Below are 25,492 nucleotides of genomic sequence, written 5' to 3' on the forward strand. Positions count from 1 at the left end.
TCCTGTGCATCAGGACTACTTGTCCATTGGACTATGCCATGAGACAGATCAGAAGAGCTAGCTTTAAAATTTATCACTGCAAGTTAAAAAGCAATCAAACAACAACAAAAACACACACCCCCATACACATTTTCCTGGTCTGGTGACCACTGGTAAAATTTGTCTTACTGTGGTGCAGAGGTGAAGTGCTTAAAATGAGATTGTGGCAATACCCAGGACTGACCACAGTAAGGTGGTGCCACTGATCACTTCGCACATAATGTAAATGTTTTTGCAACAATATACCCAGACCTATAAATCCTTATCTCAAGATCATCTAATTTCATCCAGAGCTAGCAGTATTAAAAACATATTTCCATATTTCTATTTTATAGAAAACCGAAGATGGAAAAGGATCTGCATACCTCACTTGAGAGAGATTTGTTCATAGCAAAGAGACAGCAATTTGGTAGTATTATCTGTCAGGCTCAGTTTCAGATCACCCACGAACCAAGTCTTCAAACAAGTACTGTAGTGAATTATAGCCATGGGGCTGCCACAGCATTCTCAGTACTAGGGCCACAGAAGAACAAGAGCACAAGAGAAGTTCATCTTCTCTCAGTATCATCTCTTGACTGCACAAAGCTTTCCCATTCTTCCATTAACAGAAAACACAAGTGATCAGAATTCAGACTTGGAAGCTACCTACCTCACCTTTGCCATTCCTGCTCAATAGAAATTAACAGCCACAGACCAGTTTATCAGGCAAACTTCACAAGCACCTTACTAGTCCCAGCACTATTCCAAAGACACGCATAAGTAACATCTTGAAGAGGCTATTAAATAATATAAACAACTGTGAGACACCATCAAAAGCAGCATTTTCAAATCCCAAGCTAAACAGCACCTACATCAGGATACACAATGATTTTAATCCCACACAGGTGCAGCTTCATCACTAGAAGCAGAAAGAGTCAGGGCCTATTTACTGTTTCTCTGAATGAGGTTAAGATAGGCTAAAGAAAGGCCAAATCACACCAATAGAATGCTCTTTAATTCTCCAGTTTGCATAGAGTTCTCTCCAGTAACAAATAACTATTTCTTAGGAGAGGTGAAGATAAGGAACTGCATATGTGAAGTGTTAATAATAGACTTACACTGTGAAATAGAGAGGTCTCTGTACCATACACAAACATTTCCTGCAGTAGAATTTTCTTTTTTAAAACCAAATCCTACTGAACTTTTTAACCTCAAAGCCCTGGAAACAACATTTACCAAGAGCTACAGGACAGACAAAAAAAACAACGGAAATTATGCAGCAGCAATTCAAAGATCCTGATACACACAACTTAAAAAACTCACTACCTTTTAACCAGCTAGTAAGTGCCAGACTTAGAATTTTCAAGCCTAAGTACAGTAACAGTCCTAAATAAAGGTAAACAGTAAAAGCCCTAAATAAGATCTTAAATACAAGATTAGGGACTACTTGACTCTTTCAACCCCTTCTCCCTTCAGATGCTGGGTTCCAGTGAAGAGAATGTACCCACTCTGAAAGCAGATGAATGCTATATAATGAAGAGCTGTTTCCAGAAACAACTCTCTTTCACTTAGGTGAAAAGTAAAAATTCACAACAAAAAACCAAATCAAGAAACCAAACTGGGTCTCATAGCTCAATCAACTGAATGCTGACCTGGAGACCTGGCTGGTGTACAACTGACATGCACTGCTAGACAAAAATTACTTCAGTGGGATTCTTTTATTTAAATATAAATAATTACCCCAGCACTCTAACAAGCTTATCTCCTTAGTTCATGAGTCTAGAATTGCAGAAAATCTGAAGGTGTAGAGCAGCATTGCAGGACTTCTCGCTGTAGTGGGAATTACTCTCTCCCCTACTGCCCACAGGTGTCCCTCAGCCAGCAAATGACTGCCATTTAAAAGGTCACAAAGGTTTTAATCCGTATTCTGGGTCACATTTGTACGGCACATCATAATCAAGACATACAGCCACACACAGGGAACACCAAATAGATTCTCTTTCTTCACTAGGTAAGCACATATCTGAGCACAGTTTCACTTTCCACACACCCAATCTTCATAAATTACCAGTTTTACTTACCTTCTCTTTTCCAATAGGGAAGGGGTTGAAGCCACAGTTACCTCAGGTACAGATATTATCACTATCACACCATTCTCACCATAAAGGACTTAACTTGTTTGGCTATTTAATTAGCACAAAAAAACCCCAAAGAAACAAAACCAAAAAAACCAACAAACCAACCCAAACATCTTTACCTGATAGGTCTTTCTTACAAACTTTCATCAAACAGGTCCACATGATTTCATCATACCTTCACTGACAGATCTGAGGAGGAGACATCTGACTGATCTTTTTCAAATCATCACTTTAAAGGTCAAAAATTTCACTCAATGTGTTTCAGAAGAGATTCTTCCAGGACATGAAATACACCAAATAGCTAAGTCATAATTCTACACATTCTGAGCTCTGAACAGTTCCTGTTTGGCAATGGTGTCAAGACAGTATTTTCAGCATGTGTTTTAAAACAATGGTCCTAAAGAGGTAAAAATGCAATTTCATAGTTACTTTTGAGTTCTGTCCTGATATTCAGCCCATAACTAAGCAAGACCAGGGGCATCCAGATGCAGATGGTTTCCCCTGCAGGAAACAGGTGTCTCACATACCCAAACACTGTCCTCACATACCACTATGCTAAACAAGCTTAGGGAAAAAAAGTTGCTCAAAGACATTAGCAGAGCTAGAGAAGCTGACTCTTCCAGACAATATTATCAGACTGAGGCAGGAACAGGCATGGTTTTAAAAGCTTTTCCTCTCCTGGTAAGAGTATAGCTAAAGTGAGATATATATCCTTGGGTTGGATTTAGTATTCATAGAGCTGTGCTGGAAAGAGTGGTGGATTCAAAAGGCATCATTTGTAGCACAATTAAAACTATAGGGTTTTGTCTCTGCACAGCTTTTATCAATAGAAAATGTGCACTTAAATGCATCCTCGAATGCCCAGAACTTAGGAAAAAAGAACACTAAAATGACAATGCACACAGGTTAAAACGACTAATGATTACAGCAATGTCAAAACACTAACTTCCACTATCAAGAGACCCGGTTTAGCCTTCAGTGACTGCAGCATAGATGTTCAGAGTACTCCTCTGAACCTGTCCATTTCACGAGAAGCAGTGCCTTCCCCTCTTCAGGACCCGCCGACCGGTCCCGTAAGGTGCCGACCCAGCTCTAAGAGGAGCAGCCGCGGCCCCGCTCCCGCACACGCGGCTCCCCCGCGGGCCGCCGGCCCCGCAGCGCCCCCTGCCGCCCATGGCCGCCGGCAGCGCGGCCGCACCCGCTCTACCCTCCGGCCGCTCTGCACAGGCACGGGCACCGCAACTCCAGCGGGCTGCAGGACCGGAGAGCGTTACAGCTACCGGCTCCTAACAAAGGGAACTGCGAAACGGACCAATGACCAGTAAACCCATCCAGTGAACAACACCAAGCCGGGACCACCCTTACTCAGGCCAACACAGTATCCTCATTACAATATTTTTTTTTCCCCACACCAAAAGCCACATTAAGGAATATATTTTGTAGATCTTTGACAGTCTATGCCATAAAGTAAGGACAGACTGCTTTTTAACTGTAATCCCAACCCTTTCAAAGAAGCTAAACAAGAGAGAATTGCTGTCAAGACTGCTGGCCTTCAGCAGGCAGCACAGAGTTAAGCATTGACAACTCTTGTGTTGGTATTACTACTGAAAAAGCCAAACTTCAGAAAAACGAGGTTACATCTCTCACTTGTGTTGCTCCTCTCCTCCATTCAAAAAAACACATTCCTCTGCTCCAAGAGTGATTCTGACCCTTTACTTCTTCTCCCTCTAAGCATCCAGCATTCATTCATTCCAACAGCGAGAGTGAGTCCACTCCCAAATCAGTTTGTTAGGGTTTTGTTAACCGTTTATTATTGCTTGGTCTGGGTGGGGTTTTTTAAGGTTTGTAGAATATTAAGCTAGAGTCAGAGAAATACCAAGTAAGGAGTAGGAGAAAGCACAGTGGGACAGAACCCTCCAAAATGCAAGTCTATGTAAATGCTTTTTCAAACATTTTTACAAGTTAATACTAGCATTGACTGAGTCACCTGGATTATAGAAACTTTTGTAACTTTCAAGCTAAGCAACAGTAAATTTTTAGAGTGGTACAGGAAACACAGTCCACTTTTTTAATCCCATGGAAGATATACTTGTAATGTAGTCAAGTATTTTGGTGTTCTAGAAACATATTTAGTTGACTGCCTAAAAGTCTGAAACAAATGGTTTAAAACTCCCCCAAGGTACACAAGCCAATACTACAGTTTCTAAGACCTGTAACATACATAAATACGGAGCTATTAAAACATTGCAATTTTGTTATTCAGATCTCAAACTAACAACATGTCATTATAGCATTACATGTTATGAAGTACTTTTAATTTCCTTTTAAATGTAAAACATAAAAGCAATGCCCAGTGTAGAACACTGAATTTACACAGAGGAGTTTAGAGACAGAGGTTTGTTTCCAGAGCCTACTAAGTGACCTACAGGTAATATGGAATTCCTTTATTTTATTCCTCCTTTCCATAAATCCTTGCAGTTCCCACTTCCTCTCTTTGCCCCTTATTTCTAGTTTCTTCTTTTTCAGAGGTCTGTCTCCTTCCCCTTCCACCTTCTCTTAATCTTATCAAGATATTTTGCTTTGTTTCCTCACCAGAATCCCAATCCTCTGGGACGTCAGACTTACTTTTGCTCTACCTCTCCCTTCCAAGTGTTCTGAGGACACACAGATTACTCTTCTTGAAGGAGAGCTGATCAGAAAAGCACTCTTGTGGCAGAAGGCATTAACAGGGACAACAGGTAATCAAGCTACAAGCAATTTCAGAACTACTTAAGCTGCACAAAGCAGGCAACAAACATACATCCTCCAAGTTTGTTTGTTTTGCTTGGCAGGTATTATCTGGGATTTTTCTGTGTGTTTTGGTTTGGGGTTGGATTTTTTGGCAGGGGGAAACAACACAACACAGGGCACAACGGGCCCAAATCTGAACAACTATCACCAGAATATTCGCTGAAGTCCTGGAAGTTATGATGATACAGTGTTCTGATATTAATACACAAGATAAGCATAAATAGCACACAGCCTTCCAGACATTGTTAACAGCAGTGCAGGAGTACCACCCATTCTGTAAACATCAAAAAAGTCACCCTTAATTGTTTAAACTTAAGCACTGTGGAAAGGAAAAATCAGATCTAGGATAGAAACTTCAGCAGTTTCAAGACGTTCCTCCTCCAACAAGTGTGAAACAAGTCAGATCCAAGCTCATCCTGTTTTACTCAAAAGCACCTTATGAGCGCTACCAGATCACTGTAAGCCAGCAAAGTGTCTAGTTCACTGTAAAGTTACTTCAGTGAGTGCCAATTAACCGTTTGAATTAGACAGATGCTAAAAAGCGCTAAATAACTTGGTTAGAAATCTCTTCCTCTTTTAGTTGCAGTTTTCAATTTCTTAACTCAAGAACTGGTTTTTGGCGTTTTTTGGACGCTAAAGCATGAGAGACCTTAAAAGGATTCAATTTCTCTGCACTCCCTTTACTAACGAGCTTTGAAAGACAGTATCTCAGATACAATTAAATACTTGTAATATCACACACACCACAATTCCAGAAACTGGCAATCAGTATCCAAGCCCTTACTCAAGACTAGACAGTTTGGAATTATCAATTACACGATTACTTCCTTAATATATGCAAGTTTACAGACCACTTATTAAAAGTTAAGAAGGAAATCACATTTTCCCAAAGAGAAGAATTCCAAATAGCTTCAGCTCCCCCTCTTCCTTTACATGATAAAGTCTAAGAAAGCAAGTTCATTGGACAAACTGAGCATGCAGCAGAGGCCCTTTGGTATAAAACACATGCTTAGAGGTACGAGCGAGACATCTACATTATGCAGATCCTCTTTACAATAAACAGTCCACTTCATTAAGTGAAAGCTGTTCCCTCACAGATTCCTCCTTTCATCTAGAGGTATTTACACCGCGTAGCATTGCTGCAGTACAACTGAGACAGCTGACGGGAATCCTCTCCCAGAGTAAGTTGCAACCTCGCGCGGTTCTCTCGCTTCGTTCCTCCAACACCGAAATTTTCTACTTAGGAGACCGCCCGCCAAACCACAGTAAAGGCTTCCCAATTTACAACCGGGGGGCTGTCGCACCCTCCCACGCGCGGTCGCGCGGCCCTGACGGCTGGAGGGGCCCCCCCGCTCGGGCCAGTCGCTCCAAGGTGGGACGCGATCTGGAGGCGCAGTCGGGGGCCACCCGGCACCGACCCGCGGTCCCAGCTCCCCCCTCGACGCAGCGGCCGCTGCCGCTCTGCCCCGGGTGGTGGGACCGTCCCCGCTGGGCACGATCGCGCGCTCAGCCGAGCCGGAGGGTGCCCCGGTCCCGCGCGGGAGGCCGTGCGGGGCGCCCCGGTACCTCACCGCGGTCCCCGCGCCGCGGCCGGCGGGCGAGAGTGGCCGCCCCGTTCGGGCGGGAAAGCGGGCCCGAGGCTGCCGAGAAGCCGCGGCGGCGCGGGCGGGAGGGAGGCGGCTGTACTCACCCGCCCGGCGGTGGCAGCGCCGCGGCTCCGGGCGCCGAGAGGTGTGGGCTCCCGCTCCTCGTCGCTGGAGAAGTCGGGTTGCGCGACAGCAGGCGGGTTGCGGGCGGTGAGGTGCTGCAGGTAGAGCTGCACGTACACGTCCTTGCGCTGCTCGCCGCCCGGCAGGCTCACATTGTTAGCGATCAGCTCGCTCTTCAGCTTCTCCTTGGTCAGCACCGACGGGTCCGCCAGGAACTCGGGCATCGCCGCCGGCCACCGCCGCCACCGCTCTCCCAGGAGAGGCAGCAACAAAGCGCGGGGAGAAGGGGCGGGGGAGCAGCAGGAGGAGGAGAAGGAGGACTCGCCTGCCCCGCGCAAGGGACCAGCTCCACAGCGGGCGGGCGCACGCAACGAGCGCTCCTTCCCAGCCGGCAATAAACCGCGCTCCGATTGGCGGGGAGGAGAAGGAAGCGGCTCCGCTATTGGCTACCGGGCGGCAAAGGGGCAAGACGCGCGGGCCCCGGCAGCGTTGGTGCTTTGCGCGAGGGACAGTCACGCAGTTTAAATTCGGCTCGGGCGGGAGAGGCGTGTGGGGCGGTGCTCGCGCGCGGGCCTGGGTAGGGCGGGGGGAGCTGTCCCTCACGGCGGCGCCGCCCACCCCCCAGCGCCGCCCGGTGCTCTCCCGGGTCTCCCCACCGCTCTCTCGGGTTACGGGCTACGTTGCCTCTGCCAGGAAAGGAATGAGAAGCGGAGCGGGCGGTTCAGGAGATCCTAGTAACCTGCAGTGATCCCGGTCACCTGCCGCCGGTTCTGCCCGCGCCGCCGCCCCCCAAGGCTGTCCCCTCGGCAGAGCGATGGGCTGGCCGAGCCCTCCCTCCTTCCCGCCGGCTGCAGCGCGGGCCGGGCGGACACAGGATCTCGCTCTCCCCCGGGATAAGTGCGCTGGCCGCCGCCCGAGCGCGCGGCTGCGCCTGACCCGTTAGCTGTGGGCTCCAGAAGAAATCCAGCCGGGAAACCGGTAGCTAATCTGTTGCTGCGACTGCTGCCGTCGCGTGACTTAAATGTTAAAAAAAAAAAAAAAATTAAAAATCGCATCTATAGTATCGCAGAGTTTGAAAGGCACTTAGTTGTTTTATTTATTTATTTACTTACTTATAAAGCTGACTTCAAAAATTTTGCAAAAATTTCCCCTGCTGGGGAAGTAGGACTGAGTTTCAAGACAGTCTTGCAGTCTCTAAACAGGCGGGTTAAATCTTTCTGTGCTTACAGGCTGCTTGCTGGGAACACGCACTGCTTGTATTTTATGATGGGAAGGGTTTAGTATTTCGAACTGACTATATATTCTATGCTTTTGAGAACTGCCTTCCAGTATCAGAGATAAGAATTTAAATGTGAATATTTTAATTTGCCCATCAGTAATGGACCTAAAACAGGATTGTTAGTGTTTGCACCCACTCCTCTTTATGTTCCAGAAAGAGTTTTAAATTGCTGTTGAGGAGAGGGATTTCCACTATTCGGGTGTGCTCCACCATGGAACTGTTGTGGTGGCTGTTGTTCCTGTTTATCTCACCATAGCTGCAGTATCAGCTAGATGAAGGTGATGAGGGTTATCTTTGTGGAAAGTAATTTCGAGGCAAATCGAGGACCCACTCACAGGAAGCCTGATGCTTCCCACTGAAGAATTGGTGTGGTGTAACAAAGTAATTAATACAAGTGAGAAGTTTAGCTTGAGGAATTAATTTAGTGCAAGTAGTTCGATGAGGTGGCAATCATCTGAAGTTCATTATAACTTCTATCTGAAAGTGCTTGGTTCTTGGTGTTGTATATACTTCACCTATTCAGTTTGTTATACAACAAGGCTGAGCAGTGGGCAGAAACATCTGCCATTAACAGCATATACAGCAAATATGTATCAATGTGGATTGACTAGTATCACTTACTTTCAAGCCTGAATAGAACAAATTAGATGATTCTATATATTTTTCAGCATATCTTACCCAAAATTTTTCCTGGAACGTGGATATTAAATGATAGGTGTTTTGGAAATGGTTAAAGGAAATTTAATTCCTCTCCAAATTTGATAGTACTAAAGTGTAGATAGTATTTTTCACCTTAAAAAGCTTTTAGGTGCCTTGAAAAATAGACTTTCCCCTAGATTTAAGAATTCACTTCTTATTCAGATATGAAACCAGTTGCACAGTATGCTTCAGAGAGATTCTTCAGCTATCATATTAATGTAAAAAATAACCATGTCAACTCATACCAAGTGTAAAATGTTTTAAAGCAGTGTAAGGGGAAACTGGGTCTGGGGAATTTTAGCCAAAATTAACAGTGAAAATACAAGCTAAAACGTTGGTGCAGTCACCATTTAACACCAGGGACAATAATGGTAAGATAGGCCTGAAGCTTGTTTTCTGACTGTGCTTCTTACAACAATGCAGCCACCATTTGCAATTCATCCTCCTGTTCATAATGTGCAATACAGGTGGTGCTGACTTTTCTCATCAGTAACCCTTTAGGAGTGGAAGGAATTAAAACTCTTGAGCTTTAAGTATGTTGATGGTAAGTCTGGTTTTAATGCATTAAGTGTAGCACAAAAAAACCCAACAGGAACATGGTTATGAAGTAGTAAATCACTACAGTTCAGCTTTGATCATAAAAAATGGATGGGTTGACTGGCCTTATCTTGGATCTGTGTTTTTCGCCTTTTTGCTGTCAGGCAGAACTGGCATACAAGCATAAAGACAGCAGAAACTTGACATCTTATGTTTTGGCTATTTGTTCAAACTCCGATACAGAGGTTGTGGAGCCACTGAGGTTGTGGCTCAGATTAACATTAATTAAAGTACATATTTACAGTCTATTTAAGTTTTGGAAGTCATTTCCCCAACAATAGAAGTATGTATTATCTTTTCTTTTTTGTGAATTATTTACTCTGTTACATTGTTACACTGATGTAACTCCCTTGCACAGATACTGAACTCTTTTATTGCCGTAACTTTAGCCGCTTCCAAAGCAGCAAAAGCTAAAAAAGCACCATACAATAACTTAGTGTCACCCTTCTTCAGAGCAATAGACTTCTCTGGGAAGCCAAGTCCCTAAACAATCCTCGGCACAAGTTGTCCCCTACTGGTTCTACACTTTTTACGGGTTCTACTCTTTATTGTTGCACCTTGGGATCAACAGGTGTTCTCCAGGCAAAGCAAAGATGGGAAAGTAATATAAGAAAGCACCAAAATGTACACATGCATGACGATTAACACTGGAACCTGCACCTTGTAGACCTTTATACAGCCGAGGATCTGCACCTTTATTGTTTGTTTTGTTTGAAGGAAAGTAAGCCACATTTTGTAGCATTAGGCAGCAGTCAAAGGGCCTAAGGGAATGAGTCCATTATGAACGAGCTCAAAAGATCTTTCTAATGTTGTTACAGTGGGGAACAAACCCCACAAATGTGAGGTGGTCCGTATGCCTATCCAAGGATTTGTTTCGTCATTGTTTAGAATATGGAACTGTTGTTTTACTGTGCCTTCTGTGAAGCATTCCAGTATTTGAATGTTTATCCCTAGCAGCAAGTTCTGGTTTTCAAAAACCAGAATACCTGCCTCTACCCGAGAAACAGGTAGTCACACTTTACCTCTTGTCAGTATAAATGCTGACAAAAGGGAAGCTTAGGGAAAAAAGTGCAAATGTTGTGAGACTATGGCCATTTTTAGTGGTTAAAAAAAACTGTTGTAAGCTTGCCTAAAAATGTGAAATATGCTGAAAGGAGAAGCCAAAAATCTTTCCTTTGTAGGACCCTCCCAAATGTCTGGAATTTGTTAGTCTTCCTGAGCGTAAGAAAGAGATTTTTCAGTCATACATTCGTCTTTGACATGAAAACATTGAATGTCTCTTAAACCGTCTCAGATTTCTAGCTCTGAGTTTCCCCAAGTGTGCAATTCCTGATCTCTAAGGCCACTCATAAAAATGAGATAGATATTTTATGTTGTGATACATTGAAAAAATATATTTTCTATATCTGTGTGTTCAAAAAAGTAACCTAAGTTCAGTGGAGGACTTGGAAAACAATTCATAATGAAGTATAGATGTATAATTGGCATTTGTGTGTAACATTTGCCTCATAACACGTAACATTGTGAAGACTATAAATTCATTCATAGCCAAGGCATTTCAGTAAGTGTTACAGAGATGCTGTTGCCTCAGACTGAGCTGATAAGGAAATGTAAAAAAGCTATATATGAAGTATTAATTCAGTCTTGGTGCACAGCGGGTTTCACAATGAAAATGATATTCCATCTGAGTAAGGCAATAGAAACTGGAAAGCATTACTATAAATAAAATAAGCAGTTTCCTAATCATTATAGTACAGTGTAACTATACTTTTTAGAATCAATAATTTCCACATTCTTGATTAATTTAGAAAATGAGGTGGCTTCCTAATAACTCTAGCTTTTTTATTAGAAACATCTGAAGTAGAAATGGCAAAGTGATAAGGAAAAAAGCGTGCCTTACTATAATGGAGCACATTGCTTCTGGAGCAATTCTAGAGTTGGCAGCCACTGGGGAATGCTGCTCTGTGGTGTTGCCTGACATGGTGCACAGACAGGTGAATACAGGGGTGTCCAGCACTGTACAGCTGCTCCCAGGCAGGGAAAGAAATGTGTACGACTGCTTTAAAACTTCTTACTGCTGACACTGCGATAGTCAAAGGCCTGTACCAACAAAGGCTGGAAACAGAACTATCAGCTCCTACTTAAGTACATTGACAAATGAAATGAAAAGGACAATTTTCAGGGTTGTTTCCTATACTGAATCATTTCCAAACTATAACTATTTGTATATCTATTTCTATCATACACAGACAGAGATAATGCCAAAGCTATGTTTACCATGTGTGAGCTATTACCTCAGCACCACAATTTTTTGAAGCTTATATGATTTTAAGTTATTGTCTATATTTAGCTAGGAACAATTTCATAAGAAAAAACGTCTGCGTAAAGAGATCAGTTGGGCTAAAAACAAAGTATTTAGAAGTTAGAAGGAGACAAAAAGCACAGAAGCACATGTGCTGTTGAAATGCTGGTAAGAGACAAATACCCACCAGCATATTTAAGTGCCCCAGAATTAATGGAATCAACTTGATAAAACAGCTGCGAGATTAAAGAGAACTACTATCCCCACTTCACTGGTAGGAAATTGAGAGGGAGAGTTTGCATATAGCTAAGGCACATTTAATTCTTTCATTTAGTTTTGAGACATAACTAGATTATTTTGCTTTAGGGACAATGGGCTCTCTCTCCAAACAGCTGACAAAAACCTTAACTAAGCCATTAGTATTTATGGTTGTTGCTGAAGGGGATGATCCTGCTCTCTATCCTGTCCCACGCACTCCTGGTGCTTTTCTTGTGTTGGATCTAGTAGTTGTGCCGCTGGATCTGCACGCTGAGCCAGCGGCTGCTGCTGTGCCATTGCACGATGTGATCCAAGGGGAAGGAGGGGAATGTGCAGGCAGGAATGGACAGGGCAGAGCGAGATGGACTGTTTTGTGACAACCTGCACTCATGTTAGGTATATTAGTGTGAAATCACACCTGGAAACCTTCGACTCCTATAAGCAGATCTTCTGTATTGTCACTAGATGAACCCCTTACTGCAAGCCAGAGGTATTGCCTGGCAACAAACTGGAATGTTTAGAGCAGAGCACCTGCTTTGGCAGAGGTACAGGAATGCAAGCAGATTGCCACCACTTCTTGCATCCAGCTCTCCGGATGGTGAGGCAGAGAGACAAGATACTTTGTGGGATCACAGAAATATGTAACAGATTATGCATCCCATACAAAATGCATCCATCTCACAGATTACACATAAAAGAAAAAAAAAAGAAAAGAAAAAAAGGACTAACCGCATAAATGGAAGTCCCATCAGCAGAGCATTGTGAGGCAGTCCTCCATGTCCATTCAGATCTGGTAAAATCTGAGTCAGCTGAAATACTGTGATCAGTTTTGAGCATTTAAAAATGCAACTTGTTTGGAAAGACTCCAGAGGGAAAGTGATACAAACAATCAGAGCCACAGTAAACACAGTTTGTTACTCTAGAACAGCTATAGAGAGGCATAACGAATTTCAGATATGTAAGAAGTATTTATAAAAAGGAAGGGAATAACCTGTTCTCCAGCACAATGACACAAAGGCTGGATTTAAGTTACAGCAAAAGAGACATCAGGGTTAAACTACACGTAGTCCCTTTGTAATAGTAAGAATAGGAAAGCACTTGAACAGATTGCTTAAGGAAGATGTAGAACTTCTGTATTTGAAAGGTTTTAAGCATATATGGAACAAATATTAGCATGTGAACCCCAAATTACTTGGCTTAAAAAAACCCACATAATTTGATGACCGCTGAGTCTGGTTTCTAGGACTTCTGTATTCTTTCTTCTACAGTTTACAATATTAATCATCAGTTCTTACAAAGTGAGAATTGTATCTGTGGCATTCTGTCTGTTCCTCAAATTCAGGCCCTTGACAAACTATTATTTCTCTTCTAATTCAATTTCAATTTCATCAAGTGTCAAACTTTACAGTTTCTCCAAATCACTAAAGTACTACTTCTAGGACTCAATATCTCATGTGTAGATCAAAGTTAAGTACTCTTTGTGCCTTTCTGCCTCTGGCACCTCAGCGTGTGGAAATGTCTGCTCTGAGAAAACTCTTCTGTTCTTCAGCCTAACCCTCTGAGGTGCCCCCCACGGGCACCCTGCTCCCCTCTCCCTTCCTTGTCAGGGTTTCATTCTTCTTCAGGGTTCTTAAGACAAGCATCTGTCTGAGCTCTTGACTACATAAGACCACTTGCTGCCTCTGCTTTTACTTCCTCTCCTTGTTATGTGAATTTTTGTACTGAAAACAATGGTACTCCTGCAATTTTGGGGAGCTCTGTCCCCGTTAAAATTTAAAAATCTATTATATATCTATACAACTTTCTGACTTTTTCCTTATCATTTCCACACAGTGGGTTGTCTTTATAAAAGTCAATCTCTAGACAGGTTCTTGCCTTTTGTGTTTAAGCGTGGTATTAGACAGTCCTATATACACAAAGACCATAAACAAAGACATACCAATTTTATCCAACGGGAACTTTATGATTACATTGCTATAGTAGCAATCCTATGGCATGACCCCCACTAAGCCCTCCACACCGTGCTGCCCTCTCAGCCTCAAGCGAAAAGGGTAGACTCTAGGCTGTAGGGGGAAAGAAAAGAACAAAAATGATGTTACTCGGTTTCCCCTGCGAGCAACGGTAGAAAAGTAAGTGACCCCGACGTGATTCGAACACGCAGCCTTCTGATCTGGAGTCAGACGCGCTACCGTTGCGCCACGAGGTCCTGCTGGGCAGCGGCCGTCTGAGAGTTAGTAGTGTCCCATTCCGGGCCGTCGGCCGCGCGACCCCCGGGGCTCGGGGAGCGGGGTGGGTGAGGCGAGTTCGGGCCGGGGCGGAAGAGGACCTGGCCCATCAGGTGCGGCAACCGCACCCCCGCGGCGGCCCTTCTCCTCCGCCACTATTTCGCTTCCCGCCTTCCCGAGCAAGTGCGCTACATGTCCCCACCCACATCCCCGATACCGGCCCCCAGCAGCAAAAGCCTCCCGCCCCCGCCCCCTGGTGGTGCCGAGCTCGCCTCCCGCGTCGTTGCCGCCGTACGCAGGCTCGCGGATCCCTACTCCCGGTCCCTGGAGGTCGTTCCCGTCGTTCCTCTGCCGAAAGCCCTCCGTTCCTACCTCTCACCGCCGCAGAGTGGTTGTGTGGATTTATATAAAAGCACTCCAACAGAAAACCCATTCAAGGCAATTCCTCGTTAGTATAGTGGTGAGTATCCCCGCCTGTCACGCGGGAGACCGGGGTTCGATTCCCCGACGGGGAGGCCTCAAGACAATTTTTTTTCCCTCCCGCCGCGGGGGGGGCGCAGAGGCGGTGCCAGCGCGCGGAGCATTTTTCGCGCGGCGCGCGGCAACAAAAAACGCCCGCGCGAGCAAGCGCAGCCCTCCCCGTCGGGGAATCGAACCCCGGTCTCCCGCGTGACAGGCGGGGATACTCACCACTATACTAACGAGGAGCCGCGGGCCGCCGCGGCCCCCGCGCCGCCGCTCCCTGCGGGGGAGGGGCCGGCCCTGCTCCGCCCGCGTCCGGGCTCGTGTTTGCCCGGATCCTGCGGGACCTGGCGTGGGCGGGGAGAGGCAGGGTGCTCCCACCGCGGCCCTTGGCTGCCCTCCCGCCCCATCGCCCGCGAACCTGCGGGCACGGAACCCTGGAAACGGCAGCGCAAGGGAGCTGCCGGACTGGAGGCGGGGCGGGGGGATCGGAGCAGCACCAGGAGCTCGGGTGTCTTTGCGTTTCTAGTTTTGCATCTCGTTCACGCAGAGTTTCTTTTTACGGGAACCTGAGAAGCCCTGGAGTCAGCAGTCCTTGAGGTGAAGGGACCCGACCACCTGCTTCTTACCTACCTAAAAAAGGAACGAGGGAAATGGAAACCAGCTACTTTGAGATTTGAGAGTAAAAGGCAGGACACAGACTGACCATCTGTCTTGATGCTGACCCGGTCAGCAGAAACATGGTTTTAAGTTTGTATGGCAGTGACATTAGACAGGAAACTATATTTAATTTGCTGGCTTCTTAGATGAAGAATTAACACCACATAATAAACAACTGCTTGGAACAAATGGTGTTCTCTTTTGATGGGCTCCACTACTGCTAGTATTTCTTTGGATAAAAGGACCCCAGCTTAGCTTTTTCAGGTAATCATAGCTAAAGACCAAACAGCTACCTATACGTAGACTTCCACATATAAGTGTCATGTAAACAAAGCATTTCTGGGAATTGGCCTTCTAATTTAAGTGTTTGAATATGAACATGTGTTTCTCAGTGCATGCAACAGATTCAAATTTTGCCCTGAGAAGTGAAAAATATAACTGCAGTCTCATAATAATTTCATTACTTTAGATGTAGTGTAATGAGATGTATTGGAGGGCTGTAGTCAGGTGATAGGCTTTAAACCTCCAAGAGCAGGATCAAAATCGGTGTTGCCAGGCAGGTCTACACTTACTGTGCATGCTCAAATTTTATTTAAAAGATGTGAATGGTTCACTTGAAGCTGGACCACTCACACTTAGTTTAGATCTTTTTACCAGTCACTTCTCAGTTGCTTCTCTTCATTAATCCCTGTGGTTGGGGAGCTGAGCTGTGACCCCTTGTGTAAGTTGTGGCACTTGCTGCAGCCAGACCTTCCCTTGCTGCTGCTCTTTGCCTCAGGCTCCTGCACCGATGTCTTCTTGGGCTGTCCTCTCTTGGAACAGGACTTCTGCTGTCTCCATAACAACTCTTGCAAATTTTTGGCATCTGCTAAGCACTTTCATAATACCAGAGCCGGGCTTACAGCAAGGCATTTTATTGTCTTCCTAATTTTGTCTATGAGGGCCAAAGCAGATCTGACAGGGAGTTCTGGACCTGCTGGAGACCTGTGGAAAGCCAATGGTGTGACAGGCTCTTGAAGCACCATTTTCAATAGCTCAGTAGATTGGCCTTGAGGTTATCAGTTGCTCCCTTCAATTTGATGTCATCCACCTCTGTCACCTGGTGATGCCTATTTGCCTTGACAAGTAACATATATTATTACTGACATGTTGAGGTTCAGCACAGCTGATGTCATCATGGCAATATGACCTGTGATGGAGCCTTCTGTAGCTGCAGAATTTATTCTTCTAAATCAATGTAAAAACACAAACCTTAGATGAGAAGTGAAGCTCTTCTCTAGGTGTGGTCTTTAGGATGCCCCAGTCCCAAACAGCTGCTGCAAATTGAATATATTTGATTCTGATTAATCCTCATAGCTATTTTGTATGCTCTTATTCCTGCCCATTCACACATATCCAACGCTCCAACGCATATCTACTATTTGTGTTTTCTTTTTAATTTTCCTTTATTTTCCTTTTAATTTTTGTCTGTACCCACACCCTGTAAAGTTCACAGCACAGGATTTAATGAGCTTTTCAGTAAGAATGTATGAGTTATCAAATGACATATTAAGTTACAGGACTTCTTTCTGTGTAGTTTTTGGCCTTGTACCATTTCTGTCCAGTGTAATGGATTTGTCATACAGTCTGTATGACTCAGTGATCTCTTTCTGTGGTAATGTATTTTGATCAAACTAAAATGAAGTTTTAGAAGTTATTAGAAAAATCAATTTACATCACTTAAGGGAATGAGCGATCAGACATCCTGTGTGAATTAACAGCTGAAGAGCTGAAGAAATTTAAGGTAAAGAGGACTGTGACATTGTATGTCAGTGCCTGGTGGATTAGTGGGAGGAGGAACTTAAGGGGCTTTCCCCTATTAGCATACCTGGTATAGTTTATGCAGTATTAAATGCAGCCATAGAGCTGGGCAGCTTCCCCTCTATCTTGAATCATGTGAATTGTCCAATAAATGGAGCCTTTTAAAAACTTGTTGGAAGAATCTCAGGGCTTGAAAATTTATGTCTCAAGAACTGTGAAATAAAATAGACAAGAAGTGCCCATGCAGAATTGCATTTTCTGTTTTGGGTAAAAACTACTCCAAAGGAACAGTTGAACAGTTGAATCTGGCCACTTTTATTCTTACAGCATGATTTAAATCCAGTGGATAATTCCAATAAGAATAACTTCTTCTCAGAGGCAATCTGCGTTCTCATCACTTTTGCCCTCAAAAGGGATTGTCAAGGAAATGTACTGAAGAGGTATCATAAAACCGGGAAACTTCAAGCCAGGAAAGGTGGAGGTTGGCTGGTTTTAATTAATAATCTAAAATTTAGAATCACAAAACCTGAGAGATGCCCTGCTTAGAAATAGGATGATAGGACTTAGTAATTAAAAGAAAGAAGGTTTATCAAGTTCATGTGGAGAATACACCTCTTTTTGTGTACAAGATGTATTGTTTCAGAGTAATCCCAAAATAGTGTTTATGCAGCAAAGCCTTTAGACACATATCAAGATACTCCAAAATCCAACTAGATTGTGTACTAATGTAAGTATTCCTGTGTAATGCAGTTCTGGATACTAGAATATGACTACTATATGACTACAAGAATAATCATAACTTTCTGGCTGTGAGGAAAGACTGCAGTGGACCCAAACAATTTCACCATTGGTCTCGAGATTGTCAATAATTAGCTTCAAAATAGACCTATCATTTAGTGCCTAAGAAGGAAAGTTCTAGGGTCAAATGTGAAAAAAATTCGAATATTCTAATATACAGCTACAATATAACATTCAGGACTGACTGTCACGTCATATCAGTTCTAGGAGTAAACAAATGTTATTCAAAAAAAAAGGAATCTTGAACCTAATAAAGCTAAATGGAGTGTAGAGGCAGCAAAAACATGGGATAGTAAAACCCACAGAAAGTAACACAGGAAAAAACAAACCCAAACAAACTTGTCATGAGATAATGATGTACATAAAGAAATTAGTTCTACTCTAAACAGCATGGGGAGATATTTAAAGGTATTGGTTTTACAAAACTATAAATGCAATATGCATATGCAATGAATTTAACTTAGAAAGCCAGTCATCGCACTTCTGTACATTCCAGTGCTTGCTCAGTACAGAAGTGGACAAGTGCAGGCTAAATAATTGCAATGGGGAAACAGAAGATCGAAATCAAAGATGAGCATTGGGAGCAGGTGCTATTGAAACTAAAACCTCCATGCTTGCCTAAGGTACAAAATCAGAAATATACAAAAGACCCTGCAGAGGATGGGGGAAAAGAAGCATGCTGCCACTTCAGAATGCAATAATGCCCCAGACCTTGAATAGTGCTTGCTGTTCTCTAAGTTGGGCAAAGTGCACTGCTGCAGTACTGAAAAATCAGTGGGTAAAAAAAGAGTCAGTATGCTGAGCAAAGAATGAATAGAAATCAGTTTTGTTTTTATCTAGTAGGGATACTGACCTCCCTGACAAGGGAGACTGACCTCACCTTGAAAACACAGTCGGAATGTGTGGTAGAAGTGAAGAAGGAAATTTACATGTGTTTTGCTGCTTTTGTGAAGGTTTTGAGAAGTTTTAGTATGATAGAAAGATATGCATCACTGAAAAATGTATTAATGACTCAAAAAACTCAGTTTAGAAAACACTGTAGCTGAGAGACAAAGCAGCATTGTGAGCAGATACTGAAACATTCTAGTGCATCATCAAGGTACATTTTGCCTGTAAAAGCATTTAACACTAAGTAGAAAGCAAAAAAAATGAATGTTTAGAATCTTTTAAATGACATATGAGTTAATGAAGCTTATATGAAGAATATATGTATGTGTCTATTTATATGAAGAATATATATATATATGAAGAATATATATATCTGTTAGCAATCTTGCTTTAAGAGTTCAATTAGAGAAGACCTTCAGAGCTTGAAGAATGTTTTGAAAATAAATGAAAAGATGAATATTAAAAACCCCAAAAGTGCTAAGAATAGTCTCAGCAAAAGTCAAAGTTGACAACTCATTTATTTTAACTACCAAACACTGGATCACAGCTACCAGCACTCTATAATTTGTTGTAGTGCTAGCTTCACTGTGCATTTCTGGTCCTCCAGTTGTCACCATTTGCTACTTCATTGTGTTGTGGATGTGGAACAGAAGAATAGCTCCCTTTCTAGGCAAAACTATGGCTTTGTGGGGTAATAGTTTCCTCCCTTCTCCTTTTCTTATGATGCAAGGACCATATGGCATGGAAACCACATTATTTTTTCTTACTTAGGGGTATATTCCAATGATTGCAGTAATCCATGTGCACAGGGAAACCTGGAGAAACCTAAAGTGGTCCTCATAACTAGCAAAAACCCATAAGGCTTAAATCTCATTTCAGTAGTTAATTTTTATCCTTGCCATGTGTTGTACTATTACTTCTCTTTCTAACTTCTCCACTTGCCAGTGTTTTTGTCTTCCTTTTCACTATTCTTCCTCCCCTCACCTCACTTTTTTTTTGTTTAACTATTTCCTTTAGAAAAAATAGGATGCCCCATGACTTGGAAGTCATGGAAGTGCAGAAGAGTGATCTGAAGGCTGGAAGAAACTGCTGGTCCTGTTAATTCATGCCAGTCCTGGGACTGGCTTCTTTGGCTATTGACGCAATTTTCAGTGGGTGAACAAGTAGTAGAAGGGGAGTGGATAGATTTTTCAATTTAGCAGATGGAAGAAGGAAGACAGTATAAAATAAAACATTAAAAAGCCCTTACAGAAATTAATTGCCGTTTCCAATGTTATTCCTGATAGAGAAAAGCAAATGTGCACATTCACCAGAGATTGCTCAGGATGTGATGGATGGTTAACCATCTTGCTCAGTTGTGAAACTCTGACACTTAAAGATGCAGAAATTAATCACATTGCACTTTAAATCTGAAACAAGAGATGAATATTTAAAATCAGTTGAATAGCCAAAACTATAAATGAGGAACTGTTGGGAATTATGTGCTAATTGAAGTAAGAGCTTAACACTACGATGTGTCTGGAATATATTGCTCAACAATCACCAAATTACTCTTAGTTCTAGCAAAATCAAAGAAATAGCATTAAGAGGAAAGGTATCAAATGCATTGCTAGTTGGGGTCACAAGACATTTTACAGCTTTCTCACAGCTAATAGGGATGGGAGATGGCAAATATGAAGGAAGACATTGTCAAGGTGACAATAAACAATAAAAATAATAGTAAAACAATAATTAATTTAGTGCAATGCCATGCAGAATGATGCATCTATTCCTAGGGAAAAAATATAAGCAAGGTTGTTTTTCATTTACATTATTGTTCCCAAATACGAGTAATTTTGAATGTGAGGATTTTTGCCTCAGGAGGCACAAATGCCATGCTTAGGAACCATAGTCTTTATTTCTTTGCTGTTTGCCATTTTGCAGGATAATGATCTTTCCCTACGTGTTTGTTTTTGTTGTTTTTCTTTAGCTTAGAATTTCAAGTTTGCAATTGCACTGGCACCCTCTGGTGGCATTCCGAAGTGCTCTACTTTACAGTTCAGTAAAATTAGATTTGCATTTGCTTTGGTAGAGGAAACGTGATGTTACTATTTTATAGAATTGTTATATTAAAATAGGAGAAACAAAGAAACAAAGAATAATATATCATAACTCCAATTCAGCTTACACAAAACGAGGTCATAAAATGAAACTCTAGCAATCTGGGTCAAAATGTCTGGAGAAAACATCTTTCATTTCCCCTCCCTCACAGTCTCTAAACTGAATTCGTGGACAGCATTTTGCTAGTATGGGTTTGGAAAGGAAAGGAGTTACAAAAATGTCCTGACTATGGGACTGGCCTGTTTCACTTGGCAGCAAATATCAATCAGTCTCTTACAGAAAGTGTTCCTAGGAGTATTTCCGTTTTGAAATTAAGACACTTGGCAGCTGTTTCTACTTGCATCCTGAGAGTTCTTGCCAGAGCTGAACCAGATGTGCAGTCTATTTGTCCATTTGTTAATAATGAATATAGAAAAGAGTAAAGAAAAGATAAAGAGGAGCAGGAAATGCAGAAATAGACTATTTCCCCCGTTTATGCATGTGGGAAGGACTCACATTTTTGGGGATTTTGCAAAAAATGAAACTAAGCCTTTCACCTAGAGTTGGGTAACTGTGCAGCTGCCCTTCCTCAGTGTAGCAAGACTGACTGAGAGGAAAGAAATTATTAAGATTGCATTATCACTCTGTCCCAGTCCCCTGTCTCTGCAGTGTAAGTCCTTATTACTGAACGTGGTAAGTTTCCCAAATGAATGTATGTTCCTGCCCCTTCTTTTCCTTAAGAGCAACTGAGAGTTCAAGAGCACGAGAAGGGGAGTACTTTTTTGTCAGTTTAACTCTGCTGTATAAACATTCTTAGGTTGACACATTGACATACTTTTAATTATAGCTCTTTAGAAGCTTTGAAAAAAAGAAGACAGAGAAGTCAAGTTTTTCTGTAGATTAACCTGCTCATATTGGAAGAAATTGTGTAGGCTCCTCTGTTTACATGGATGACGGGGCCACAGTCTTTTTTGACATAGTTTAAGTAAAGTAAAAAGGGAAATACTGAAGATATTTTTAGAACCATTGTTCTCTAAGGGGCATGAAGACTAAGCTATTTGAAAGGACTTCAGTGCTATATACCAATAATATTTTGCTCTTTTGACAAAATTCATCTGAAGATATCAAATTTTTTGCTCAGTCTGATGTCGGCAAAATCCTCATCCTACCTACTCTTCTTTTTAAAGAAAAGAATTTAAACAAACTCATTAGATAACATTTTTTCATGAACTTATTAGTCTATTGACTCTGAAATTTCAGCTTTTCAGAATTATTTCAGATGGGTTATTTCAGGTTTCACAAAAACTTCACAACCAACAGTACTATGAATAAGAGCTGTACATCTATGACTAGTGGTTTTATATATATAATTTGTCTACCACAGAATGATTCTATGATTCATTTACGGTTATATTTAAACATAATAGCTTGGCATTCGTCAGGCCTATTTTCACAATTCTGCACACCTGAAAGTTCTTGGAACATCTCTTTAACCTGTAAGACACACACCACCAGATGAGCAATATATTGTACGTGCCAGCATGTTACTCTAAAACATTTAATTTGAACTTTAGTATTGTTAAATCTGGTTTCTTCATATGGGGAAGTCCTGTATTATTCAGCAAGTTCTTTACCTGAAATTTCCACAATGTGTGTTTGCTTTACATCTACAAACCCCACTAGTTTTGGATAATGCCTTTTTGCTTTTAAAATCAATTGAACAAGTAACAAGTTACCAATTTTTAAATAAAGCTAGCTTCTGAGCCAAGAAAGTATATTAGAAATTTCAGCCATGTTTAAAGGGCAAAAATTATTGCAACTGTGCATTAAGAATGGAAAGTCATTTATAACATATGATTAAAAGCTAACTTGATTATTTACAGCTAAGCACTGTCAAGAGCAATATGTGCTGATGAGAGAACCTGACTGTTACTACATTCCTAGGTTAGGTGCATGTTAAGGAGACCTGTACAGTGCAAGAAAAGGGATAAAGAACGAAGATAATATTTAGAAGCCAGAAAGCGTGTTTAAATTGCTTAGATATACAAAATTATGAAATTGGAGGCAAAAAGAGCTAAAATAGGTCAAATTTTCAGCCACTGTTTGTAAAGCAATTCTGCTTCCTATAAAGACTTAAAATGTAAACTCCTAATGCTTTAAAATTTACTTCTAACAAATAATTACATTAGTATTTTTAATAGTAGTTAATTACTACTAATAAATACACCCCCCTCCCCATTAAATAAATATGGATTAATTCATTTAGAATTTATGTTTTCCTGAAGGCATTTTTTTAAAATAAAGGAGAGAAAGGAAACACTTTGTATAGGGGCTCAATTCCAATACCATGCTGAATCCAAGCTTTTTAACTTTTGTTCTGTATTAGTCTGGGTTATATTAAGGATAATTTTAGGATAATTGGCAAGCATGAAGGCAAGCACAAAGGTATTTAACTCTTAGGGGTGTGTCAATCCTTAAACCCAGAATCACTTTTAGTGTCCATCATCTGGTACAACTCCCTAGAACATTTCAAAATTTAAGGGATGCAACTTTGTGAGACTATTTAGATCAGTCTAGGAATCTGACCAGAAGATGTATATTTGGGGCAGAAGTTGTATCAGAAGATAGATTGGATTAATCAATCAGTCAATCTTCTGGTCATCACTCTTACTCAGAAAAAAGTCCTTCTTATGCATAGGAGAGAGTTCCTAAAGTTTGACTGTCTTGTTGAGTAACATTATGTTTGCATTTGATGAAAGGTTAAAATACAGAATGCTACAGGGGTTTTTTGTGGTTCTTTTTGGTAAATGAATTGTGGCCATTCTATTACAACATTCATTCTTATCATATATTACCTTCTGTAACTGCAGTGTAGCAATCTGTTTTCCCTGTATTTGGAAGTGAAAGAACAACTGTACTTTCAAAAATGGGCACTACAGGGCCCACAATATTTCTGTTCCCTTAACAAGAGACATGCTTGTGTGTAAAGTTTAGATCTAGATCTGAGTTTACCACAGTTTAGGGAGGAACAGAAGAGCACTGCAGTTCTGCAAACCGGATGCAGAACTTCAGCTGAGATATTTGGGAGAAGGATGTTGTGGATAGATACGTATCTCAGATTCTAATACCTTTGTGTTTCAGGATGCATTCAGAATTTGGGTGTTGCCTTGTGCTGGTTCCATATTTAAACTTCCTCTGTGGTAAAACAATTATTTCATTTGAGATTTTGTTGAGTGAAATAAAAAGAATTCATGGCTGTTGAAAAGACAAAGTTATGAAAGCTATAGAGAGGAAAATATACACAGAACTCGTGGAAAGAGGATATGAAATTTGGAAGGCTGCAACTACAGTTTCTGCAGCCCATAAACCATATTTCCTTCTTGTGTTCAAATGATACAGCCAAGAAACAGTTGTGCAGTATGCTCTCTCCCTTTGCCAGGTCGCTTTCTGAAAGGGAAAACAGCATGAAGTTATGCACGAAAAATGACAGTTTCATGGCTAGTCCTGAGTGGCTGGATATGGTACAAAGAAAGGATGAGGGTGTGTGATGGTATCAGGGCAGTCCAACAACAGGAGGTGTAACATGCACACTGTCGAAAGGTCAGAGATCTCAGCAGGTGCTTGTGCCTACATTCATCTTCTCTGTGCATACACGTAATGTTGATGCCAAAATTGTGGTTGCTTATCTCCTAGCTCACAGCTGCAATACTTAATGAGAGCGCTGTGAACACTTCCACCTTATACAGTAAGTTGTACTGGTTTTGCATGGGGTAGAGTTAATATTCTTCATAGTAGCTGGTATGGGTCAGTGTTTTGGATTTGTGCTAAAACCAGTGTTGAACATGCAGGAATGTTTTTGTTACTGCTGAGCAGTGCTTGTGCAGCATCAAAGCCTTTTCTGCTTCTTACGCTGCCCCACCAGCAAGGAGGCTGGAGGTGCACACGGAGCTGGGAAGGGACAGCTGGTACAGCTGACCCCACTGACCGAAGGGATATTCCATACCATATGCTGCCATGCTCACATATAAAGCTGGGTAAAGAATAGGGAAGTGGGGCATGTTTGAAGTAATGGTGTTTGTCTTCCCAACTAATCCTTGTGCGTAATGAAGCCCTGCTCTCCTGGAGAGGGCTGAATATCTGCCTGCCCATGGAAAGCAGTGAATGAATTCCTCGTTTTGCTTTGCTTTTGTGTGCGGCTTTTGCTCTATCTGTTAAATTGTTTTTATCTCAACCCATGAGTTTTCTCACTTTTACTCTTCCAATTCTGTCCCCCATCCCACTCTGAGGGGTTGAGTGAACAGCTGCATGGTGCTCAGTTGCTGGCTGTGGTTAAACCACAACACAGTAGAGAGATAGAGGCAACATTTCAGTGTGAGGCTAGCAGGGTGTTATTTTGGACTGCCTGCAGTGTCTGAAGTCAGAAGGGATAAAGACAAGCTTGTTTGACAAGGAAACTGTTATTGCTGCTTGTTTCATATCTCCCTCCTTGTCCCAAGAATTTAGTTTCTAAAGTTTTTCATTATTTCACAACACAAAAATATTATCTACCTTGACCCTTTTTTTTCCCATTGAGTTGTCTACAGAAAAATTGTCATACACAAAAGCCGTAATTTATATTCTTGTTATATTATTACAAAAGAGATGGTTACACTGGGAATGAAGATTGTTTTATATTGAAATACCTTTCATTAGGTAATTTAATTGATACATTTTGTGTTACCACAAGGCAACTTCCAAGAAAAGGGAAGCTTAATATACTATGTATAAACACCTTCCAAGCCTGTATGGTA

The 25,492-nt window shown here is 41.9% G+C and overlaps 1 protein-coding gene, 1 long non-coding RNA gene and 3 other non-coding genes across 10 annotated transcripts in view; 2 read left to right on the forward strand and 3 right to left on the reverse strand.

Annotated features, from left to right (window-relative positions):
* The window catches only part of TMPO (thymopoietin), a 28,743-nt gene extending 16,101 nt beyond the window's left edge, over positions 1-12,642 (reverse strand). Inside the window, exon 1 of one of the 6 annotated variants that reach the window (XM_027656575.1) lies at positions 12,520-12,642. In XM_027656575.1, coding sequence (XP_027512376.1) covers positions 12,520-12,627 — 108 coding nt within the window. In that variant the 5' untranslated portion in view covers positions 12,628-12,642. Of the gene's footprint in view, positions 1-3,102; positions 3,163-6,636; positions 7,325-12,519 lie in introns of those variants that run through there. The other 5 variants (XM_027656567.1, XM_027656593.1, XM_027656603.1 and 2 more) reach the window with 5 other exon arrangements.
* A 1,282-nt stretch (positions 12,643-13,924) lies between these two features.
* Positions 13,925-13,996, reverse strand: TRNAW-CCA. The gene has a single exon. It is a non-coding gene; the product is annotated as a tRNA-Trp (tRNA).
* Positions 13,997-14,236: 240 nt separating this feature from the next.
* LOC113957780 lies at positions 14,237-15,326 on the forward strand. Its single transcript, XR_003531297.1, has 2 exons — positions 14,237-14,475; positions 15,028-15,326. It is a non-coding gene; the product is annotated as an uncharacterized LOC113957780 (long non-coding RNA).
* On the forward strand, positions 14,459-14,530 carry TRNAD-GUC. The gene has a single exon. It is a non-coding gene; the product is annotated as a tRNA-Asp (tRNA).
* TRNAD-GUC lies at positions 14,651-14,722 on the reverse strand. The gene has a single exon. It is a non-coding gene; the product is annotated as a tRNA-Asp (tRNA).
* Positions 15,327-25,492: the final 10,166 nt, after the last annotated feature.

Source organism: Corapipo altera, unplaced genomic scaffold (genome assembly GCF_003945725.1).
Source record: "Corapipo altera isolate COAL_440 unplaced genomic scaffold, ASM394572v1 1, whole genome shotgun sequence".
Lineage (NCBI taxonomy): Eukaryota > Metazoa > Chordata > Aves > Passeriformes > Pipridae > Corapipo > Corapipo altera.